Below are 23,828 nucleotides of genomic sequence, written 5' to 3' on the forward strand. Positions count from 1 at the left end.
AAATCAGCTATTCTTAACTACGCCAATGGCCTGATATCATGTAGCGCTGCTCGCTTGCTACGCTTCTGGCAGCCTCAGTGCTCCACAACCCTGATCTGGACGCCAGCACATGCCGGCCTCCTTGGCAACGAGGAGGCTCATTCTCTAGCCCGAGGTCTCACATTCCGGGCAGGAGAAATGGAGCCCCCTCCACAGGTCGAGGAGCGCTTGCTCTCTTTTCGTGATATTCTATCGTATTACCGGGAACAACGAAGAATATACGCACCCCCAGCCCCATCCCTAAACATAGCGCAGGCCACACATTGGCGACGCCTACAAACTCGAACTGCTCCATACCCCGTATTACTAAACGCCCGTTACCCAGACCATTTCCCCTCTTCATGCAAACTTTGCGACAAACCAGGAGACTTCCTCCACATCCTCCTCACATGTCCCACCTTCCCACATCCCCCACCTCCGGCTGTGGCAGTGTCATACTGGGAGACCATCATGACCAGCACTTCTGCGTTCGATCAGCGCCGGATCATCTCGTGCGCCATGAAGAGGATCGCACTTCAAGGGCTTTCCTTTGCTTTGTAAGGGTGCCTCCTCACTGCGAGGGTGCACCCACGTGCCATGAGGGGGCTCGGCCCCCACGCTACACAGTGGCAATAAATGTTTCTACCACCAAACACAGATTTAATTGAGCTTATAGCTCAACTGTTCAAATAGCCTACCTTGTTTGAATTTGCTAGCACCTATCCAGGGTCCTGTTTACTAGTATTACCCAGGCCAAATGTAACTTGTTACTGAAACCTCAAAATAAATCAGTGATGATTCAAAAGCATGAAAATGCTAGTCCAAATTAGAGTTCTGACACAATGCTGTCACCATACCAGATATGCACATATCACATTACTCCATAATGAGCAGGCAATGAATGTGAGCACAATGAATTGTGTCATAGTGCTGCCTGAAGAAACTCTTCCGGCAGATTTATACTGAGAACGCAACGAGGAATAAGCCGAGTCACATGCTTCTTCATGGTAGTTAGCCTGGTGAACACCACTAAACGAATCGGACAATGCTGTTGTGCTTCTGATGAGTGTTCGCTGTCTGCAATGAAATGGGATCGAGAGAAGGCTTGGTGCTTAACGTAAGCATGCCAATAATTGCACTCTCTGCTATGGTGAAAATGTTTCACTTACAACAGACAATGACACAAAAAAAAAGGTATTTCTCAGTTTACATCTTAAATTTTTCATTTTATATGAATAACACAACATGAGAACATTTCAGATCTTAAAAAAAGATTATGTAAAATATAAAGCCAGCAGGCTGCTTAAAAATATACAGTCTTTATTAAATATGTTAAGTGCTTGTGAAAGGTGAAATATCAATATATTATTGAAGCTAACGGCTTCAGTGAGTGGCATGCGTGCATGAATACCTTGATCGATTCCTGCAAGTCGGCAACTCAGGTCTTTTTTGCTACCAAAAAGAAAAATATGGTTGCTTTGCTTTTTTTTGAAACTATTGATTCTCATAGAATATCCAAATCATAGAGCGAGCACAGCCATTCAATACATGAATGGCTGAATGTTTAAACAACATGCATGCATAGTAAACCTGTCTAATGCAAAGGGGCAAAAAAGCATTTTTTTCATGACTATGCTAAGCAAGTTCTGCAAATCACTGGTTTGTTGCAAAAAAAGGTGCAATCTATAAAAAAAAACATTACCTTTGTTATGATAAGAGTCATCCATGTAAGCATTTACTAAACTTCCCAATTCTACAGCTTCCCATAATGTTATTATGAAATGTTAAAATATAAACTCTATAAATTGAACAAAATTTTATTTTCTATAATTAAAAATGCCAATGCCTATAAATAATATTAGGTGATGTACACCTATGCTCATACTTAGGACCTACGCTCGTACATAATTCCAAACTGATGCATTGTATGGCAGCACATTGGGAAAACAAAGGAGAGAGTTTAATATGATGTGAATGAGATCATGTTCTACTGCCCAGCATTACCAGACCGCTTATGTTACTTCTTACCAAAAAAAAAAAAAAGAACCAAACCACATTGATTGAACTGCAGTGTTTTGATCAACATAGCTCACAGTTGTCAAGTGCCTCCTCAAAATGCTGATTTTTTATAAAGCATTACTCTTTTTTATCATCCATCATGTTTATTCCAGCTTCTCCACATAACAGTCTTTTTTTTTTAACTTGCAGGCACACCCTATAACATTTTTTTAATTCAGATATACTCGTCTTTGCCTACTGAAATCACCAAGAAAATGCAATAACAAGATGTCATCAACACAAAAACTATTTTGCTTAACAAATTTATTTACATTGATTTGTATATAGAAGGAACAACTTTTCTGTGAAATGTCATTTTCTGGCTGTGACAAATAATCTCCAAATAAGCAATTCAATTTATCCAGTGTCCTGTGCATATTCATCTATGACAAGTTCACCAAAAAATCTCCAACACGTCAAACGTAAAACAAACCAGTAGCTTTCGTACATGCGTAGTCACCCTGTCTTCCGGCCCTTTTGTATTTCTTCCTTCCAGTCTTTTGACACACATAGCATAGGTCAGAGGACAGTGCATCAAGTTCAAATTTTCAACATGAATACTTGACAATGGGATCCCATTTCCACGTCAAAGTGCTTTAAAGCAGCACTGACGACAACTGTACTGATCCTTTTAAAATATAAAATCACTCTGCATCAGACCAATAGCCGCCAATTTTTTTACAGGAGGGTGGGGGGGGCTTGTTGAAGGCTTTGAAAGACATTTATTTTCATTATTTGTTTTCAGTAAAACACCCCCCTCCATCAAAATTACAGAGAGAGGGGGGAAGGGGGCTAGGAAACCCCTTTTGGCAACAGGCCTGCTCTGCATGCTCACAAACACACACTTTTCTAGACACCTTTTGTTCAGCACTTACTTCTACATGTGTGCGCCTCGTTCACATTGATCTTTGCGATGGAAACAGCTTTTCATGTAACATATATATATACTAACTCACATTATTAAACAAAAGCTGTTGATTGCATAAATGTAGGGGCACTTTAAAGCCCTGCCATTCTTGTGTCGTCAGTACAACATGTTGTCCTAAAAATTACCCAGCGACGTAGTTTTCTCCACAGTTTGCACTAGGCACCACAGTGGCATGCCTTGCACATGACACCACAAGTTTTGCCTTCTATGCATGATTTGATGGGGCATTGTACATCCCAATATGAAAGGTCAAGGCAGCCCACACTATGGCACATTACATGATGCGCTGTGACTATCGGGCATCTGCGAATTACCCGAACATTGCATGGAGCATGAAAGCATGTGAGGCCTGCACTAGCACATTTCCAGACCTAGTAACGAAACATTGATGCTTACATGGTGAGCATTGTAGAATGACAATAGCAGCATCGAGTTACAGCAATGCATGAGTGGAACACCACAGCTAAGAGAAAATGCCATCAGATTCAACAGACAATGTGTTCAGGGATACTCAGAGGGTGACCACCCCCCTACAGGTGAATTGCAGGACTCATTGACTTAAATCCCAGTGGCTGAAGGACTGACACAACACTAGGCAAAATTAACTATAATAATTTGACACTTAACTTCCAGTGAGAAACTTTCTCCGTGTATTTTGTTATCTCTGGAACAGAGAAATAAATCAGCGGATTCAAGTAGAAGCTCAAGAACATATCTGTGCAAACAAAACAATATGTGCATCACTGTAATATGCCCCAATACAAAACAGTTATTAAAGAGATGTGCGATTCGAAAAAACAAAAATATAATTTATCTGTAGACTAGGGCAATGAAATTTTTTGCTGTATATATAGGCTTTTATGCTGCTTTTAAATATATAATTAGTCTTATAGTAAGTTGCAAATTTTTTGTTTAGTGCCATGACAAAGTGTAAAATATGGTTCGTTTTGGACCAACTTTTGATACCATTAAACTTTGATGGTTCTGAGCTATCAATGGCACATATTGCTCCACATTAACTGCGAAATGCAAATAACTATCAAGAAAGCACTTATAAAAATTTTAATGGACAAGAAAAATTGTAATGTGATAATTCTTAGAGTGCTCAGACTATACTAATTGCTTACTTTGGGTTTGTAATAATTATAGAGGCAATATCAAGTTTTAAAGAAGATACTTATACCCTTCACTGGTTAAGAAATATGTGGGCAAAACTTCATACCGATCAGACTATTAGAAGCACTAAAAACATGATGTCAAAACTCAAAAAGTTGTCTGAAAACGAATCTTGAAAAAAACACATTTTAAAGGTGGTATATGTCATAGTTCATCTAAGCGGCCAAGAGATATTTTTTAAATTATATCTTCCATTATGAGAGCTTGGCAATCATTGTTATCTTGAGCAGGTGGCTTTAGTGAACTCCTCATCCAAAATGCAATGGCAAGCAGCCACGTGACAACATCCAAAATATTTTAGACAATGAACTTTTTTTTAGTTTTGAGTAGCCATCTTGTACGTTTTTTTTTTCATTGTTAAAGTAGAAAAAACAAACTTGTGAAAGCAAATAAAAATGAAAAGTATGTGGTTTCGAAAAAAAAATTGCATTTTTTGACTCACACCTCCCCTTAATATAGGCATTAAAATATGACAACTCAATAGTCACTCACAAAACAGTTACACCTTCATCTACACGCGTTAGTGATGAAGGCCCAGAAAAGAACTCAACAATGCTTATTTCACTTTTTAAACTTATATTTCATGTCTTACTTTCTTGAAGTCATATTTCTATAGCCAGCACCACAAACATTCATAGCTGCTGTGAACTGTGCAGCTGGTAAAGTTTTTTTCAGAAGCCCAGAGCGCATGCAGCCAACAAATCCTCAAACAGCGTGGACCGATGCAGCTGAACTCAAGCCACTGGTCAACAATAATGAAGTGAAACGCACCTGTTTTAAGGCCGTGTTTTAAGGACCACGTTTTAAAGGGCTTTTGAATTCCTTGCAACACATGGGGCAGTGCAAGACAGTCCTGCAAATCACGGGACAGATGGTCACCCTACTATACTCGGCAACAACTTACCTTGACATTAGAGCAACGGCTATAGGGGCAGGGCTTCCACACATTAGTGTTGCTCCGCAAGTATTACAGCAGCTTGCGGCTGATATGAGTTTTCCTCGTTTGCATTAGTGACGCATTCGGAATAATACATCCAAGAAAAATATGGATGAGTGAGACATTTTGATTGTTAAATGTACATTTTAGCATCACAATATGTGTACATTTTTTGGAGAACTAAACAGAGCGTATGCAGCTGCACACTGACTTACAATGTCATGAATGTTTACTTTGGAAAACGTACGGGCTTGCTGAGAAGGTGATGCTGTCTAAGAAGTGGAAAGAAGAGGAAGGCATTATTGCAAAGTGAACAACTGTGTTTAACTTACAGCTTTCCCCAACTGTTTGAGTCTCATTATAAATAAAGCAGCCTTCATTTCAACAAGGTTAATAAAAAAATTATCAGTAGACTTAAGTACGATGTTTTGGGATGAGGCACACACTACAGTTCTGTAGCTTCTACAGTGCTACGTCAAGAAAAATTGTCGCCGAGTATAGGACAATATGTTCCACAACTAACATAAGATTCAGTTGAAATTCAGGATTAACATTGCAGTATTCTTGAATACACACAGCAGAAAAAACACATAAAAGTAGGGTAACATAATGGCAATGAACGTAGTCTTTCTTCTTTCTCAGTTCATTCACAGCATTAAAAATACTTCAGACCACCAAAGTCCAGTACAGTCACAAAGTTCTCATTTACTAATAAGAAAGAAATGACAATTACTTGAGAAGTACTTTCATCATACCATGTTAATGTTTGTACACTTAAATGATCGTGCCAGTTTGCCAGAAAAGATTGTCATGTTTTATGAAATCCAGTTCAAAAGCTCTTGCTGTGAGCACTATATCAGAACACCTAGAGCCCAAGTTACTAAATCAATTTGTTGCTGACAAAGGCCATTGTAAATATGAATTACAAGAACTGCAGAAGGGTATGCATTTGGGTTGGTTGTTGATGATTATATTCAGGAAACAGTGGTACAATACATGAGGAAATGAAAAAGCGGTCTATTGATCTGCGTTTTTTCATTTTATCCTGCTTATATAAAGCCACGTTTCCTGCGTATAAATATAATTACTCTGTCAGAGTAACTTATCTAAAATGGCTTGAAGAAACCTTTTGATGAGATCCGACTAACACACGAAGATGAGCTGCAGCCTGTCAAAAAATATTCTTTAAAAAAAAAAGAGGAGCAATCGTGTCGACCGCCAATCTAACTGCCCACATATATACAAAACTTGGCTTAGCCATACCAGCTTCACACAGACAAACAAACTGACAAGCACAACTGTTTAGCCCACGAGAGAGGCGACAGAAATTTGAGCCACAGCCAATCACTCAACCTGCTACTAAATCAGAAACGTCTGTTTATATAGTCCCCTTCGAATCGGGCACAAACTAATTTAAAATTGTCCATTCCAGCAACATTGCACTTGTGTATTTTTGCATCGTTCTCCGTTTGGCATCCTGTGTCGTCTTGTGTGGCTTGCCTCATGTGCTTGCAAATTGGTGTGCAATCTTAATTGGTGTTTGCCACCAGTACATCCACTTATCTTTCATAGTGAATGATCGTGAGTGATAATGAACAGTAGTGAGTGGCGGTGTTTGTCCAGTTTATGCGGCACATGACTTTTTTTTGTTTATGCACACAAAAAATAACTGGAACCCTAGCAAATAGAACTTCGTTTTGCAAAAGGAGGAGAAAATAAAAAATAAAGGAGGGGGAAGGGGTGCTTGTACTGTCTACATTGCATGAGCTTTCAGGTTCCCCATGAGGAAAAAAAAGAAAATTTGCTTCTAGGGTAAGCCACCTACTGTGAAGAGGCAAACTACTTCCCCACATTATTTCCAAATGTCTGATTTGCCTTAGTGTTGCATGCTGAAAAATTATATTTTTATCTCAATATTATCTTATTGGGACATTCCTTTAATTATGCCTCACAAATTACAGCCTGTAACTAAAATTTGTGGCCTGGAATGATAAGGGTCACTTTAATACATGAGAAAGCATAACCTCACAAATGTCCTCTTAGAATATTTCTCAAATGGTGCTCTACTATATAGATATAACAAAAGCCCACTGCAATGATTGCAATCTAACATTTTTGTCATCACATTAACACACTGACAACAGTGAACTTTCATTTGTGCAGCCAATAGTCGTTAAATCCCTGCAAGACTATATTTAACACCTTCAGAAAATGCTGCCAACCGGTAGTCAAGACTTCTGAGAACACAGATGCCAAACATTATAGCGTAGCACGCCAACCTGGAATTTACAACTAATTTTCAAAATCAGCTATAAATTGTTCCCCCGTTCTTTTATGAATGACGCCATGTATCCGAATTCATGGCCATTAACTCATTTTAGCATTGCGAGGCCACCTCGTGCCCATGCACACTCACAATTGCACAGAAAGTAAGCCGCATCATTGAAGAAAGAAAAGAAAAAGAAGAAGTGTTCAACAACATGAAGAGTGCATGTTACTTCTTTACCCCATGCCCTCCCTGCCTGCAAAGCTTCAAATGCCCTCGTCAAGATGGGAGAAGAGTGCAACTAATCTTTAACTCCACTGATATTAAACGAATTCTAAAACCTTCTAAAACATTTCTCTGTACATTTTAGGCACTGTACACGAGCTGGCACAGATGGTTTCCAATACCAGGATGTGGGTGCCCGAATGACTGTCTTAGGCAGTTATGACAGAATGTCATACGGTTAGTGGCAGGTATTTCAAATGTGCACTAACAGCAAGCACTGCTACTGCATAAAAAAAAAAGTCTGCGCTCAGCAAGAAAGTCTACTTGCTCCTTTATTCATACACTATGATCTATCACTTGAAAGATATTGTAACACTGACACCTCAACATACACAAACAAATAAAACAAATGATTTGAAATAGCGAATTTTGCAAATATCAACGCATAGTAAGTATAATGAATGTGTCTTTGCACCACACTAGATTTAAATACAGTCTTATGAGCATATTGGACAAAAAAGAATTTACACAGCTTGCACTAGTGACGCAAGGCTAGAACCGACAACAGAGCCAGGCAGCCTTCCTCATTTCTTTTTATTTATTTCTCTCTCTATTTCATTCTCCTACATAGATTCTCTTCGTTTCCATCTTTCTCTTTCTTTTCTACCTTTTGTTTTTAATCTTTCTCTCCACACTTATTTCTTCCTAAGCCTTTGTTTTTTCCTTTCTTTCAACATATTCTTCTTCCTATCTCTTTCTCTGTACTCATTCTCTTGCCCATCTGAGTTATTGCATCTCACGCCAGGCTAATCCGTAAAGCGGGAGAGTGTGCACCGAGCACATGTGTTTGGAGATCAAAGCAGAAGATGAAGACGAAGAACACACACCAGACAGTTAATGTGTTGCATGTTTAAAGCTGTTCATGATGATGATAGTTTCTTGTCGAGATGAACCGGTGGTTTTCCAAGACTGAACAGTGCAACTATTAAAAAAAATAACTGGCGAAGCACTCTGTACAGATTGTTAACCAGTGAAGCTGAAACGTGCATCACCGGGGTCTATCACGAGCTGGTATCTATAAAAATTTTCCTGTTGCAGCTTTTCATTTCTTCATCTCCATGTTTAACAGATGCATCCTTCAAACTGTATTTAGTGACAATAGCTTAAAGGATATTAGGAACACCTAAAAGATTTTATGGATACCAATTCATTCTGTAGGGAGTGTGATCCTTCGCTATATAATGCTGACAAAACCTGAAGAGAAATTATTGCCAGTGCAGAGACCCTTTAAGATAGTGTATGCAAGCATTGCCTTTTCATTATATTTTCTGCACACTCACAAAGTGCCACACTGTCTCACCTCCTAGCGTTATAGAGCTTTGCTGTCAGAAAACCCACATTTTCAAAGCAATCATGCACTACCCACTCTGCACAGTGGTGTAGTTTTTACTCAAACACCCCCAAAACGATTAACTAGTTACTGCAGCTTGATGTAGCAAATAAATTCAAAGCTCACCATTCAGTTGATGTAAGCAGAATGGCCATTTATGCCTCAGACTAAGCATGAAATTAAATAGCAGCAGTACAGAACTAACTTAATTAAATTAAGTTTAACTATGCCGCACTGTGGCATGCAGTCAGGACAAAATGTTGCCTAAGGCAACTAAAACCTATGTAACAGCTGGACACCCCACAAACCACACATTCCCAATATCGGAAGTCAGACAAAGCGATCACAATGCTCACACAACCCAAAGCTATGACAAGAACTACTTGTCTGAATATGTCAACTGCCCCCATTCACCATGCTGTGTACTACATGCACTAGAGATAAATGCTGCAACAGGTTATGAAATTTGGCTAATTTAGAGATTGCAGCATGACTAGTGCAATTTTTCCTGGGATAAGTAGGACTGTGTCAAAGTTATAAGGAGTGTGGAATGGTACGATGAATTCCGTGGCTTAAAAAAGAATTAAAAAGGCTAATCAGCCAAATGTGGCAAGTTTTCTCTCACTGATTATGGTAGCTTCTTGTCAGACTTGGTGAGTGAAAGCGAGTGGCAATGCAGTATCTTATGTCCAGATAGTCGCTGCATGAACACACCAAGCAGGAGCAAGTAGAAAATGATGCACAAATATTTTCCCAGATGTGTTGATTTGTGTCTCAAATCAACAAGTTACAAATAGATTTGTGTCTCAAAAGAAATGATTACAGGTAAGGTAGAGCAAAAATGCTATTATTCAGTAAAGCTTAGAACAGCACTTGCATTGAAATACTCAATTATGCAACCCCATACTCATCATTTTCACACATAAAAAGGATTTATGCAGCAAATACTACTGATGCTGATTGTCAAATTACAAGAAGAGACTTTCAACCCTGCTGGATTAGCCATGCAATGGTACTGTGGATACGTGAAGTGAACAGGAGGAAACAGCAAGACTGTGACGATGGTATTGTAGATGGTTTCACTGTTCACAAACACATGCCCTGGACGGCTTATGATTTTGTCTACTGATGTAGCCCACTAGCATTGGCAGGAAAAAAAAGTTTTGAAGAGTTGCCCGCAGGTTTTTATCACTTTTCCCCCTGTGAGTCACCAAATATTTCAAATAAGTATTCCGCTCAGCTTTACAGTACTTTGTAATAGGTACCCTTGAATTTCAAGCACTATCCATCCATCTGAAAACTTAAAAAGAGGCTTTCCTCACTCTGACGAAGCATAAGTAAATGCCTTCCGCTTTGGTGTTAGAGGCTGATAAATGAAGTCATCGGAAGTTTCTTGGGATATAACGCTTTGAGCTATTATTCCATTCATGAAACTATTTATAAATGATTAATGTCTTGATTAATGTGCGATGTAGTGGTGTGAAGTACTTTTGTACCAGTGAAGACATTTTTTTCAAGTCGATCGATAGAAGATAGTTTTAAAGTTAAAACACTTTATTTTCTGCACCTCAGATATCATCAAAATGCAGACTTCTATGGCACACGTTTTTACTTTTAGTACCGTGGAGTCCACACTGCGCTTCTCTTTATGCACAATGTCTGGCAAGCACTCACAACATTGCAGATAGGACAAAAGGAGGAACATCACCATCTCTGTTACCCGGTGTTAAAAAAATCTACGAGATCACATAAGCACGGGAGCACCTTTGCCAGTGCCTGCAAGCAATTGTGCTCCTGGCCTTGTGAATCCACAAGGTCAGCAGGCCTTACACAGGCTGGAATTCTCATATTGCCTAAGCACATTGTGCCAGATGCAGGAAAAAAGAACAAAAAAACAATCATTTATTTCAGAAGGGACATAATAAATTTTTTTTTAATATTTTATCAATTTAGATGGAGCTTGCTCAACTTATGTATATTTTTGTGCTCATTCTATATATGCAATTATTTTTCTGGTACAATATGTGGTTTTTAAGTTTTCATGTATATTAAATTAAAGATAGCTATACATATACCTCACGTAATACATGAAGTGTATGTAATTAATATTGTGTCTAAAAAAGAAAATGAGCCTTTCAATTCATACTTCTTATGCATATTTGATAAGTTTCTGGGGAGCAAGAGCTTGTCTAAACTGAGAGCGTTTTAACGCAAATCAGCACATCAGAATAACCTGAAATGAGAATTGCATGCACAAGAACAAGAATAAATATTCTAAACCAGTTCTGTACAAAAGTTATGGTACGTTGGACCTCCATGAGTCAATGATAAACAGAGATTTCAGTCACGAATGTTCAACATACCATATCTTTTGTTCAAACATGTTTACAACATCCATTTTTTGTTATTTTGAATACAGTCCTCGTTTCAGATTCTGATAGGCTGCTTGCTTTGGAACTCTCTCAGTTTAGATAAACGCTTGCTCCCAAAATGACACAAAGAATGTCTGATATACAAAATGCTGCATATTGTACCACAAAAATCATTGAATATGTGAAATTGGCACACATATGTACATGAACTTGGAAAGTTTCATTAAAATACATCAAGAAATAACCCTTCAATGCCTACAAACAGTTGTCTTAAGAAAAATTGTGAGAAAACCCTGACTGTTTTTACTCTTCTTGTACAGTTCATTTTAACAAAAGTATGAATGATATATTGTTTGAGGCATAACTTAATTACTAATAATTGCAAATAATAATTACTTTAGCATACAATGCAACTCACTGTAACTTCTTTATAACATGTCCAATCTGTAATAGCTACTTATCATGACACCTATAGTAGCTTTATTGAGGCATTATATTCAATCTACCAGTGCACATTATGGGGTTAAAAATGAAACCCTCCCTTTCAAATCTACTTTTTCAGTGCAGTGCAATGTAGCAGTGCAATATAGATCTTTTCAGATAAAAAAAAAAAGGAATATAGTGTCCTCATGTAATTTTCAGAAGTTTTAATATTACAAAACTAAAAAAAAGGGTTTAACAGCTATTACTATTAACATTATCTTCAGCCTCACAAGAAGCATGAATAACTTGTTTTGATATCTACCTAGTAATTATGGTCACACCTTGAGGTCTCACTTTAACTTGCCTAGTAAGAAATTTTAGTTTCAAAGAACAGGGCACACTCTTCTGTACAGTAGCTGATAAATGAAATAGGAAAGGCATATTTACTCATGCAGGTTCTCAGCTATTCAAATGAGGCACAGCTGGCAGTTCTGGTCACTCAAAAACTCTTCATTAAGAAAAAAGTAAGAAAAAAAAAAGTATATGAAATTCTAGAACTCACAGTGCTGCAGTCGCTCACTCGCTTGCAAGGTTGCATGTGGAAAGAAGCAGTTTTTAAACTCACGATTTACTATACTACGATGGCATTCTCCACAAATGGTTTTTCCAAATTCCACTCTTCATGAAGCAATCTAAATAGTTTTGTAAAAAGCTGGCCGTATTCTTGAATATGGTAGATTGTACCACTAAGCACCCACTAACATGCATCATACCTTATCATGCCTGCAACTTATGAAAGCTATGATTAAATGTGCGCACAAGCATGCACAAGGTCTGATGACGAAAAAATAATATGCACATGTAGGACTTCCAAGCAAAGATTAATAAATGTATTTGCCATTACAAAAGTGAAAAAAAAACACAATTAATTAAGCTAAGCTTTTTAATGAACAAAAACAACAGTATAAGACCATGTCAACTCAGTTGACTTTAGAGGTCTTAAAAGAGAAATAAATCAAGAAATCGCTCATAAAGCTTGCAGTCCCTCAATATGAAGTACTGCATTTAGCACCCTCACAACACTGAGCTGTAAAATAGACACAGCATCACTTCAAAATGAAGTTACCTTGGTGGGCACCTTAAAATGTCTGTCACAAGTGGGTTAACTGTCTACCGGTGTCAACATCTGTGCCCCTTGCTCAAGCACATAACACATCAGTTCTTGAACAAACAGGGGAGCACATCACAATATGAAATAGAACACAATGACAACCAATGAGGTCACAGGGTATCACCAGCGTGACAAAATTCCGTGAGCTTGCTTCATGTGGCTCTTGAGGGTGTCCTTGCGGCCGTATTTGCGTTGGCACAGGGTGCAAGGAAAGTACTCTTGCACAGGGTCATGCAGCTTGACATGCCGCTTGAGATTGCTATAGTTCTGGAAGGCCTTGTTGCACAGCTTGCACGCGTAGACATTCTTTCCTTGGCTGCTCATCACAGTGTCATAGGCAGCATCGAGAGCCAACACATCCAGCATCACGGACTCTGACAAAAAAACAAACAATGCAAGTGTGTATGAGTAAGCATCACCTATCCTCAATTGCAAGGAAAATAACTATTTCCCAATTGAATTACTTAAAGAGGCCCTTCAAAACTTCTTGAACAGGGCTAGAAAGCACGGCCAATCGGTAGTCTAGGCTTCTGTGAGCAAGTGAGCCAAATATAGAACTGCATGCTGCAAGGAATTTAAATTATCCATAAAAACTAGGGAAAACAAAGGAAAGCGAAAATAAAATGATGAGACAGGCTGACACTTGCAAGTGGTCAAAAAGTGCAGTTGAAAGGCTAACTTATGCCCACTGGCTACTTTTTTGCACATGCATGAAAACCACGTGTTGCGATATAATAGTATACGAAATCAAACTACAGTGCTCATCTACCAAGCCATTGCAGTCAATGCAGGTCCACTCCTGTGTTAGACAACATTAGCACTTTAGGGGGAGCAAGGACAAAGACCCAAAGGGAAACTTTGGAAGCATTCCACATAAAGCAATGGGGAAGCAAGTGTGTCAGTGATACCTGACTGTTAAAAGCACGAGCTTCGTAAACACCGTAATAGCTAGTTACGATTTTGTAGAGTGCGACTCATGGTTGTCACACATGCAAAATATGGTTGCTGGCGAGTATAAGTTATCCTTTTAAGTATGCTTTTGATCATTTGTACGTATCAGCCTGTCCCTTTGTTTTCTTTTTACTGTGTCTTTGTTTCCTGCAAGTTTTCATCCATTTTGACACTGTTCGATTAACCCAGACCAATGCCCTTATATTACAGGAACTTACTATTGCATTTCGAAGACAGCTAGAAAGTTATTTCTCTTTTCTTTACAAATTACATCATTGACAAGCCCAACTACGTCATCAGAGGGGGACATGCCTACAGGCTGATTTGAACATTCTTGTGCTGCATAGTTAACGCAGCCTCCACAAAGTACTGGCACACACCGGCAACACACACTGTAGTGTGCTAAAACCACACAGTAGCGACACTAGCATGATCATGATCACACCAAAAGTGAGCAAATAAATTCAAAGAAAAAAATTGAGAAAAAGTGATCAAGGTCATGACACACGCTGAAGTATCTTCCTGTCTGCTTTTTGTCCCCCCTCTGCGTAGCTTTCAGTTTGCTCATAGAGACAAAAAAAAAAAGGAAAAACACTTAAAATGTGCAACGAATTCCTGCAACTCAACTCAGCTTGTACTTGGCACATTTGAAACATTTTGCGGCCATCAATACCTGAGGCTGTGAACTTTGATAGTGAAATTAATCGATAACTGAAAAAGTGTTGCAATACCCCTTTTAATGTTTCTCTAGTATGAATGAACAAGCCCTCATAATTGATTAAAAGTAATACAAGGTGCAATTTACAAATAATGCAATGGCTAACATGGTCATGACTATTAAAGATTGGGACTAATTTATAGAAAAAATTTCAACAAAAGAGAAAAATTTCTAACAGCTATAAGTTCAAACAAACCCCTACATCAATTCCATCAACCCTTCTTTATTTAAACATTTGGTTCTGCCTTTCAGAACACTTATGCTGAATATTGAACATGCATCTTTATATGCTGGTGCACCAATTTTTGATAAGCATAACTATTTTTTTTTAATGTATGCTGCCTTTGAGTGTTTTAAAGTTTCATTTATAGAAATATTTAAAACATGGCACAACCTATTAAAACATGATTAATACATGCTTCCGTAACACTACACAAGTGGCTACAGATCCCATCACTACTCATTTGAAACATAAACCTCTAGGCGTAATTAATTATACCATTGCCAAGGACTACAAGGGTGTCATTAGCATAAAGTCAAGGCTATCATGATGATGCTTTGCAAGTTTGCAGAAGTATACAAGCATTAATTAATGACACATATATCGGTTACATAAATATAGTACATCAGTACCGCGAGACAAGTTACACACTTGGTGCTCACCAAAAACAAGCATAAGTACCCAAGTAGGCCTAAGTACCAAGAACTCTTGATACTTAAGAACATAATAAAATCATGCACAGAAATATGAGAGAACTCTGGTGAAGAAAAAAAGAATAATGATAAAATATAATGCAAAAGGTATCAGTAATGGCCAACATTTGCAATGATGAGAAGATTGCATATTAAAACAAGTCACAAAGTGTGATGTTACAAACATGTAGTGACTTTACTGTCACATTCAATGCAGACCAAAAAAAAAAAAAAAAACTAGCGGTGCAAGGCACTCTAGCCTCACAAGGCAAAATTAGCATGTTTGGCAGTGCATTTAAAAATAAGTTTGTACAGATTGCTCTTCCAGTTAAAAGATGCAAGCCAACAAAACAAAAAGAAGTCAACTGAATCATTCACATTTTTGCCTGGACAATGCCTGTTTCTTTACAAACAAGTAGGTCTTCTATTGCTAGGGCTTCAAAGTGAATGCAAAGAATGTGCAAAAAAGCATTACACATAATATAACGTAACGGCATCATGCCACAACAAAAGGAACTACAAAAAAGAATTACTCTGTCATGTACTAAAAGCAACAATGCTACCACAAAAAGTATTCTTAGTTTATTAGCATACTTGCACAGCCGTAATATCAATGCATGATAAGAAAAAAAATCCTTTCTATGATATCTTCATTTGTGCTTCACATCCCAAGCATCTGCTTAATGTTAGATGTCAGTTTTAATGGTCACAATAAGACTGCCAAAGCAGCACCCAAGCCAATGACAAAATTTATAAACAACTGCTAGAAATTACAATTCCTTTTCCATACAATGCTTAGGTGAAAATCAACACATTTCTTACCAATTTGTTCTGACATTTTTTTGCACACCAATTTAATCAAGTTCTTAGCAAGTAATTAGCCATATCTATTCCAGCACTAGAGATAACTCAAAAACTAAATATGGTATTTTCCCTAATATGATAAACTAAATATTCCAAGCTTTCAGTTTAGGTTAGCATTACACAAAAATGAAAAAGAGCAGTTGAAAGTCTCACAATGGCTTATACCTTTATATGCATATAATTTTTTTTTTTTGATAGAGAACTATTAACAGTTAAAGCAGTAAAAGCACTTATAAACAAAAGATGCACTATCAATGAGGGCTGGCACTTTAGAAAACAAACTACAGATATAGCAGAAGCTAAAATTCTTAATGTAATAAAATCCAGGACAATGGTTCTGCGCTCCAACAGGCATTTGTGAAACTCTGCAGTCCGAACTTATTTAATTCACATAAGATATAATAGTTGCTTCCATTTACATCTACGACAAAAGCTTTCACACAAGAGAGTACAAACGAACCTCGACACAAAGGCTCCCACAGAAACAAAAAAAAGGGAGCTAGAGGACTTCCTTGCCTACACAAACATGAACTGAATATGTGCATAGTATTGCATATAATAAATTACTCTTGCATCTCATAGAACTTAATTATGAGAAGGTTGAACTGCAGGCAGAACACGTGTTACGCTGCGTGTTTGCGAACAACAGCAGACACTGTTTGAACATACCAGTGCAACCATTTTTTCACATGATCAATGAATACTGCCAACAAACTAATTCAAGATGGTTACTATAGAAATAACAGCAGAGCAAAGAGCCAAATAATCAAGACTACAAGCTGGAATGTTTAGACTTGGCAGAGATCAGACAGATCACAAAGCACAAGATAGGAACATGGAATGCAATGTTCAGACACTGTGTCTAGTATGTCTGTGTCTTGCCATTCTGCTAGCACAAACACAGTCAAACACATGCAATAAACACATGAATCATATGTGCGAACACTTAAAGTCCAGTTTGTTTTTGCAGAATACCCATATATTGAATTTTGGTTATTGTATTTACTCTAGTGTAACCAGAGTTTTTTTTGCAGATTTTAACTGCCCCTAAGGTCAACATTTTTCGTTACAATCAAATATTAAAATTCAGTTTTTTTTCTTCCTAAGTCAATGAAAAGTCACCCCTTGCATTACAATCATGGTTGTGTTAAAATAAAGTAGACACGGCATTCTGCCTAAGCTGAGAACAAACTTTTTTTGTATGAAGGCAAACGATGGTAAATATACCGATATTGTGAGCGGCCACCATATTTCTTGCGATTCTCAAATCAGAAATAAGGAATAAACATGTATGCTTGAATACATAATGAAAACAAGACAGCTTACTCAGTGGCAACCGTCTCCTATGCTACAATAAAAATTCTGAGCAGAAAACAGAAGCAACCCCGTCATCAAAGGGCCATTCAGAATACAGTACAGGCTGGAGCTGTGTACAATGCAGCTCTGGCACAAAGATCGATGCGTTTCACTTTTTTTTTTCCTGTTGCATCATTCAAAAGTATTCAGTCGAGTGGACACAACGCTTCCATCCATGGGCTGCAGCCTGTGTACCTGATAAGGCAGAAAAATATTCATGATCAGACAACAAACAGAGCAAATGTGACCCTGATAAAGAAGTAAGTCACCCAAGTGTGCATCACTATGCTGTTAAAACTTCCAATAAAAAATGTTTAGCACTCAGTCAACCTTAAATTTTCAGCAGCTATCAAGTGTGAAAAGCTTTGTTTTGTAGTCTCATTTCAGACAGGAGCAAAGTGTACAGGTCGCTTGGGGTTCTGTCTCCTGAAATATTTTCCAATTTCTTAGCTTCATGAATTCAAAACTTACTCAACAGCTAAACGGCCACTCTCACAGTTTGGTAAGCCAGAAAAAAACGAAAACCAGGGCCGGCCAGGACACCCATCTCACTAAAGAAGTACTACAATGTTGATTAATGAAGTCTTCACAATGTAATTATTTCTGACATTTTCTTGCTGGGTGCAGATGTCTGCTTGTCTGCAAAAAAAAAAAAAGGAATACAGAGCATACTAAATTTACCCTAACAGCTTGGATTACATGAATAGACTGACATCCTTTGCCTACATGTGCCAGTCCACCAAGGTTTCAGCATGCAACTTTTGTTTATATGCAACAGTGCCTTTCGACACTAATTGAATTAAATACAAAATGAATATTTCCCATCTAAATTGATCATGTTCCTTTTGCAGACTTTCCCATGAACTTTTGATTTTCATGTCAAGCATGGAATCACTGAAAATGTTACATACTGACATGCAGTGTGATCTCTATGTAGAGGAGTAACTATCAGTATTTCCTACAATTTTAGCATACAACAAATACATACTTGTACTGAACATTCATAGTCTTGAAGGTGTTCTCGCATTGAATGTAGCTTTATTACAACTAGGCTCCACTCCAGAACTTAAGTCTATGATTGCTACTGCAAAGCTCTAAATTAGTGTGGTCACATCCTATTTCAATAAAGTATCTCACTCCTGCAGTTAAACTGAGACTACTAATCTTCACAGCTTCAGTAATTTTGACATTAAGTGGAGGGTGTATCAAGCCAGGACAAAAAAAAGTGAATTGCAAAACTTGTGTTCTACTTTTTAAGCAATCTGGATCTCCTGTCAAATAAAAATGTGTGCTAGGACTTCTGTGATCAGATAACATCAAAAAGAGCTATCTAATATCTTAATATGGTACATTCGTACAAGGAGGCACAAATCAACTGCTATTATTATTTGTGCCCTGCTGTACCTTTTGAGATTTATTGTCTTGTACAAACCAATTAGACACATATAAAAGCTTTTCATTAACAGCAACTCGTACCGACCTTCCTAAACACTGTTTTCTACCATATGCCTTTCAGTTTAAATACCAGGCTCTGTTTTGCAGTTCATGCTGAGTGCCACTGTACAAAATGTCTTTAGAAGTATCCTATATCTTTACCTAATGTTCCATCAAAAATAGCCATTGTGCGTCTTTAAGGGATCAAGCTAACTAGTACAGTGCATTTTTGAACTCCTGTGAATACATATATGAAAATACATGTCACTTCAAAAAAAAAAAAAAAAAGAGAGAAAGAAAGAGCTTTTCGAGTGGTGGTCAAAAATAAAAACTGGGAGCTTATGACTTGGATGCACAAGAATATGCACTATTGTATTACTGTATATGAATGACACAAAACTTTTAAAAGAAAGCTTTTAAAATGCGGTTAGTCAGGCTCGACAGCTACTTCTTGCGAAGGCAAAAAGGGCTGCTGTGCATTAAGAATGATAATGTCTGTTAGTTAACCGCTCCTTCCCTGCAATATAAATCATACGTCTTCAAGACAAATAACTGGAAAGAAGACACCAATCAAGAGAAAGTGCTGCAAGTGTATGAACAGTACCACAAATACAGTTCAAGAGAGATTCAAGTGACAACTTCCACCTTATTATTTATTGAAATATCAATAATATTAATGATGCACTTCACCTTATGCTCAAAAATTGACAATTGCCAAAGCAAAGGCTTGACTTCAAAGTCAAGCAGTACTACTGATGCAGTATTTGCACATCATGCTGTGCACATATCATAACTAGACAAGTGCAACCGTTGGCAAAGGCATATATGCGGGGTCTCATAAGGCAACTTCGGTGAGGTTGTAAGACAAGGAACAAGATCAAAGCCACTATTTCGTAGCCATGCCTTTTGCTCAATTTTATGCTAGTGCTGTCATCCACAGCCCACCGCCACCTGATCTCGTTGATATCGACAGACGGTCACTCTCAGCACTGGCAAAGCATGAAGAGGCATCACCATAGACACTGTTACTCTTCCGAAGGACCGTTAGCCAAGTAAGGAGGGCCAAACTGTGTCACTATTGGCACTACCTCTCACTAATGTTGCAGCGCCCACGAAGTGCCCGAATACCTCAAACGGTCAATTAAAGTCCAGCTACACACCAGTACTGGCAGAGTCAAATACTAACAGCCATCCTGGTTAGCGAGCAGCGACTGCTGTTTTATGGGCAGCCTTGTGAACTGTGGTTGGCTTCACTATGGCACAGAAATGAGAGGAGCAAAAGCGTTCCAAGTTTTCTGAATCACCCCTGGCGAAGGATATTAACAAAAGTAACTAAAATAATACAGATGAGCAGAATGTTCTTTCAATATTTTTTGATAATTTTCATGAGAAAGGCTTCATTCTTAGAAGTGTGATTGAATTTTTCTTGAATGAATTAAAAGTAGAGATGGAAGCAGTGTGTGTAACCTCTGGTGCAGGAAGTGTAACTCAAGAGTGGTTTGTCCACTTGGTAGTCAGCTATTCTCACAAATACATTTGGCTAGTGGGTCCACAAAAGCTACAGGACAGAGAAGTGGGCTGGTAGGGAATTCATATTCGTTCAGCGAACTGGGAGCACGGAAACACATAAAAGACAAAGATAAGAGCCACACAGAACAATCGCTCGTGCTATGTGGCTATTGTGTGTGCTTTCGCAATCCCAGTTCACTGAACGAATGTACAAAAGCTATACCTGGTATGAACGTTTTAACAATCTCGGAACAAAACTTGGCTGAAGTACCCACTATGAATTTGTAAGGCAATATGAGCACCTATGCCGTTGCAGACTTGGGGTTTGTTCCACATGTTGCAAACGCATCACCAAAATTTCCTGAACAGCCAAGGCATTGCAGTGAGTCAATTATAAAACTAGAAATATGTGGAAACGCAGTCAGCTCTAGCAGGATTACAAAAGTTCAAAGAGGTTGTATTAGGTAGGTATTAATGGTGGTCCCATACTCGTGATGTCACCAGTGGCTTAACTGCCCTTAACAAGAACACGTGTCATTCACAGTTACAGGAATATGATCAACGTATGCTGCAAAAAAACAGACACTGCAGTAGAAGAAACAGCCCTGTTGCTGATACCAAACAAAAGGCTGCATGTTTCTTTGTTGAACAACGGGCTCACTACTGCATTTTGTATCAATGCATAGGCGGTTTCTGGTGTTATATGTGTCAACATTTTCACAGCTGTTAGCTACTTATCATTTCACAAGGTAGAAGTGCAGCCTTCCCATTCTTCTTCAGGTGAGGATGCCTGTCATTAGTGTGGAAGCTTAAAAACTGACTGCGTAATGCAACGCACACACATTAATTAGTTACAGTTGTCATCAAAACTGCAATGCTCACTAATGTACAGTTCACTTTAGAAGGACAATAGATGTACATGAAAATTGCCATCATTTCCCGTGGATACCTCAGGGTGAGTCGAACATTGGCGATGTTGCATTCTCATTACCTTGTGTTGGTTTAGTTTATGTTGTTTTTACTTGAATTTTGTATTGAATGATTGCATAAGGTTGTTTAGTGTGTCACTAGCGATGTATTTGATTCGACTGGAGATATTGTCACTGTAAAAGCAAGTGAATGTACTCCGAGTTCTTTATGAAAGGGAACATGCAAACGGGTGGCCTGCGACCTGTGGTGCCTGCCTACAGCACCACCAACCGACAAGTGAAGAAAGCACGTTTGCTTTTGACGTCATCTATGGCCAAGCAAGTTAACGAGTCATGGCCGGTACACAAGCACTGCTAGATTACGTTCCCTTGTGTTGTGATATTAGGCGAACACTGCAGCTTGCACCGTGGTCGCGCACAACGTTTGATATGTTGGCAGTGGACTATACGCACTACAGGTGTGCAACAGGTGACGCTGAAAGCGAACGTGTTTTCTTTTGCTGTCGGTTGATAGTGCTGTAGGCAGCTGCCACAGAATGCAGGCCATGCGTTTGCGTGTCCCCTTTCCTAAAGGACGACAGTGTACATTGTGTAAGTTTGCATGGTCATGTCTGCTAGTCGTAGTAAAGACAAGTAAATGTATATAATGTTGGTTTACACGACTGCGTCTGCTGTGTCCATGTGTTCTTATGTGGTGCTCTCATTTCAGGACACCACAGTCAGCAGTTTATATTTAATTGGCAGAAATTCATCAATGAATTCAACTTCTCAAACAGTGCTCGCAGCTCTAGGAACTGGAGTACGACTGCAGTTTCTCCAAAGCACTGCAGTAGGACCGCAAGTAAATCCCCACCACACCGTTCTAGTGCTTGATGTGATTGCTAAGATAACACGTGGAAAGCTGGCACGTGACAGTGCTCAAGAACCCATAGAGCCTGAACAATATCTACAAACAAAGCTGAACTGCAGCACAGGAAACTTCATGCCACTGCCTGCTATGGCATCACTAATTGCAACATGGTTCAGTGATCGACCGTTTTACTTACACCCATCACACGGGTAGTTGGAGAATTTTAAGATCCTGCTACAGTACATGTTGGCCACAAATGTGATAGTCAATGTCAGTGATAAGCACACAAAATGATAAAAATAACAAGCTTCCAGGTTTACACTGCCACAAGCATCGCCTTTTCAAAACGCTCTGTAGCACGTCCGTGCTTTCGGCCACGTCGAAAACATGACTGTTTCGGTATAACGTATGCCCTTTCTCTTCGTTTGAAGCCCTAAAAATTGCTGCACTGTTAACTTTCTGAAAGCCTATATCCCTTACAAGACCTGTCGCCTTCGTGCACACGCACTTGCAGACAACACGGACGTAGCATACCGGGAGACGACTATTTTGTAGCCCGCTGGTGGGAACTGAAGCGACTGCTCATAGCGCTGACACAGTGAATTGTTGCGACATCTGTAAGTGTTGCACGTTTTCCATGCTCGGTACGCTCAAAAGTTGTGTTCGTAAGGTTGAGCTAAACCAATCCTAGGGCAAGGTTTCCGCGTGAACGCTACTTGCGGGGATGTATGATTATTCTACGGGCCGAAGCGTACATTTACTCCTCAAAGCTCTCTAATTTTCCGAGAACTCGGATATACTGTGGACGCCAACTTTATGAACAAGTTTAACAGGCTGAACAATTAAAGAAATATAAAATGTTTCATTACTAAAGTCAAATTAATAAAAAAGAAGATGTAAAAAAATTACCATTAAGTTTTTTTTTTACCCTTCGATCGACTTGAAAGAAAGCTCGACCACCAAACAAGCACTGGCGTTGCCTAGATAGTGACGGGAAAGCGCATACTTACGCTGCAGAGTTTGGCAGTCGGTTGTTTAGAAAATCAACGAGAAAAATGTTAAAATTGTCCTTGACCTGAAATAATCAACTAATGTAACACCGATAAATATCACTCAAGAAATCATCCGTGCGACGCGACTCCGTTGAGATGTGTGCCGGATACGGCATCGTGATTCACATTCAGCGTTCAAGCGTGGTACCACAGAGGATCCGTAATTGTGCCGTTGACAGCAATTTTGCACGGCAAAGCCAACGCCGAGTGGTAATGAAGGCCACTGTGATTTCCAATACATGCATGAAACCACGCACCGACGGCGGTTTCGCGAACACCTGCTGACGCCGACTTCACGACGCGAAACGAACCGCAGAATTTCCAGTCGCAAGGCAGGCAGCACCTTGCAGACCACTTGAACACATTAATAAGCATCGCTTTCAACAAGCGGAATAGAAGAAGACCACACGAGTAACAAATTCGTAACACTTGAAGAAATAAACTTAATAAACATACGCGCACGGGGCTAAAGTAAGCAGCACAGCAACGTCTGCACCGCCATGTTGTT

The 23,828-nt window shown here is 38.8% G+C and overlaps 1 protein-coding gene across 1 annotated transcript; it reads right to left on the minus strand.

Annotated features, from left to right (window-relative positions):
- Nucleotides 1–2,323: 2,323 nt before the first annotated feature.
- Nucleotides 2,324–23,788, minus strand: LOC142814491 (uncharacterized). The gene is made up of 2 exons (XM_075893260.1): nt 23,279–23,788; nt 2,324–17,741 (listed from the first exon to the last, which is right to left on the minus strand). Exon 2 carries the CDS (start codon nt 13,328–13,330, stop codon nt 13,085–13,087), a length of 246 nt encoding a protein of 81 aa, XP_075749375.1. The 5' UTR covers nt 13,331–17,741; nt 23,279–23,788; the 3' UTR covers nt 2,324–13,084.
- Between the last annotated feature and the right edge of the window lie 40 nt (nt 23,789–23,828).

The sequence above is a fragment of the Rhipicephalus microplus genome, chromosome 1 (genome assembly GCF_043290135.1).
Source record: "Rhipicephalus microplus isolate Deutch F79 chromosome 1, USDA_Rmic, whole genome shotgun sequence".
NCBI classification, from domain to species: Eukaryota; Metazoa; Arthropoda; class Arachnida; order Ixodida; family Ixodidae; genus Rhipicephalus; species Rhipicephalus microplus.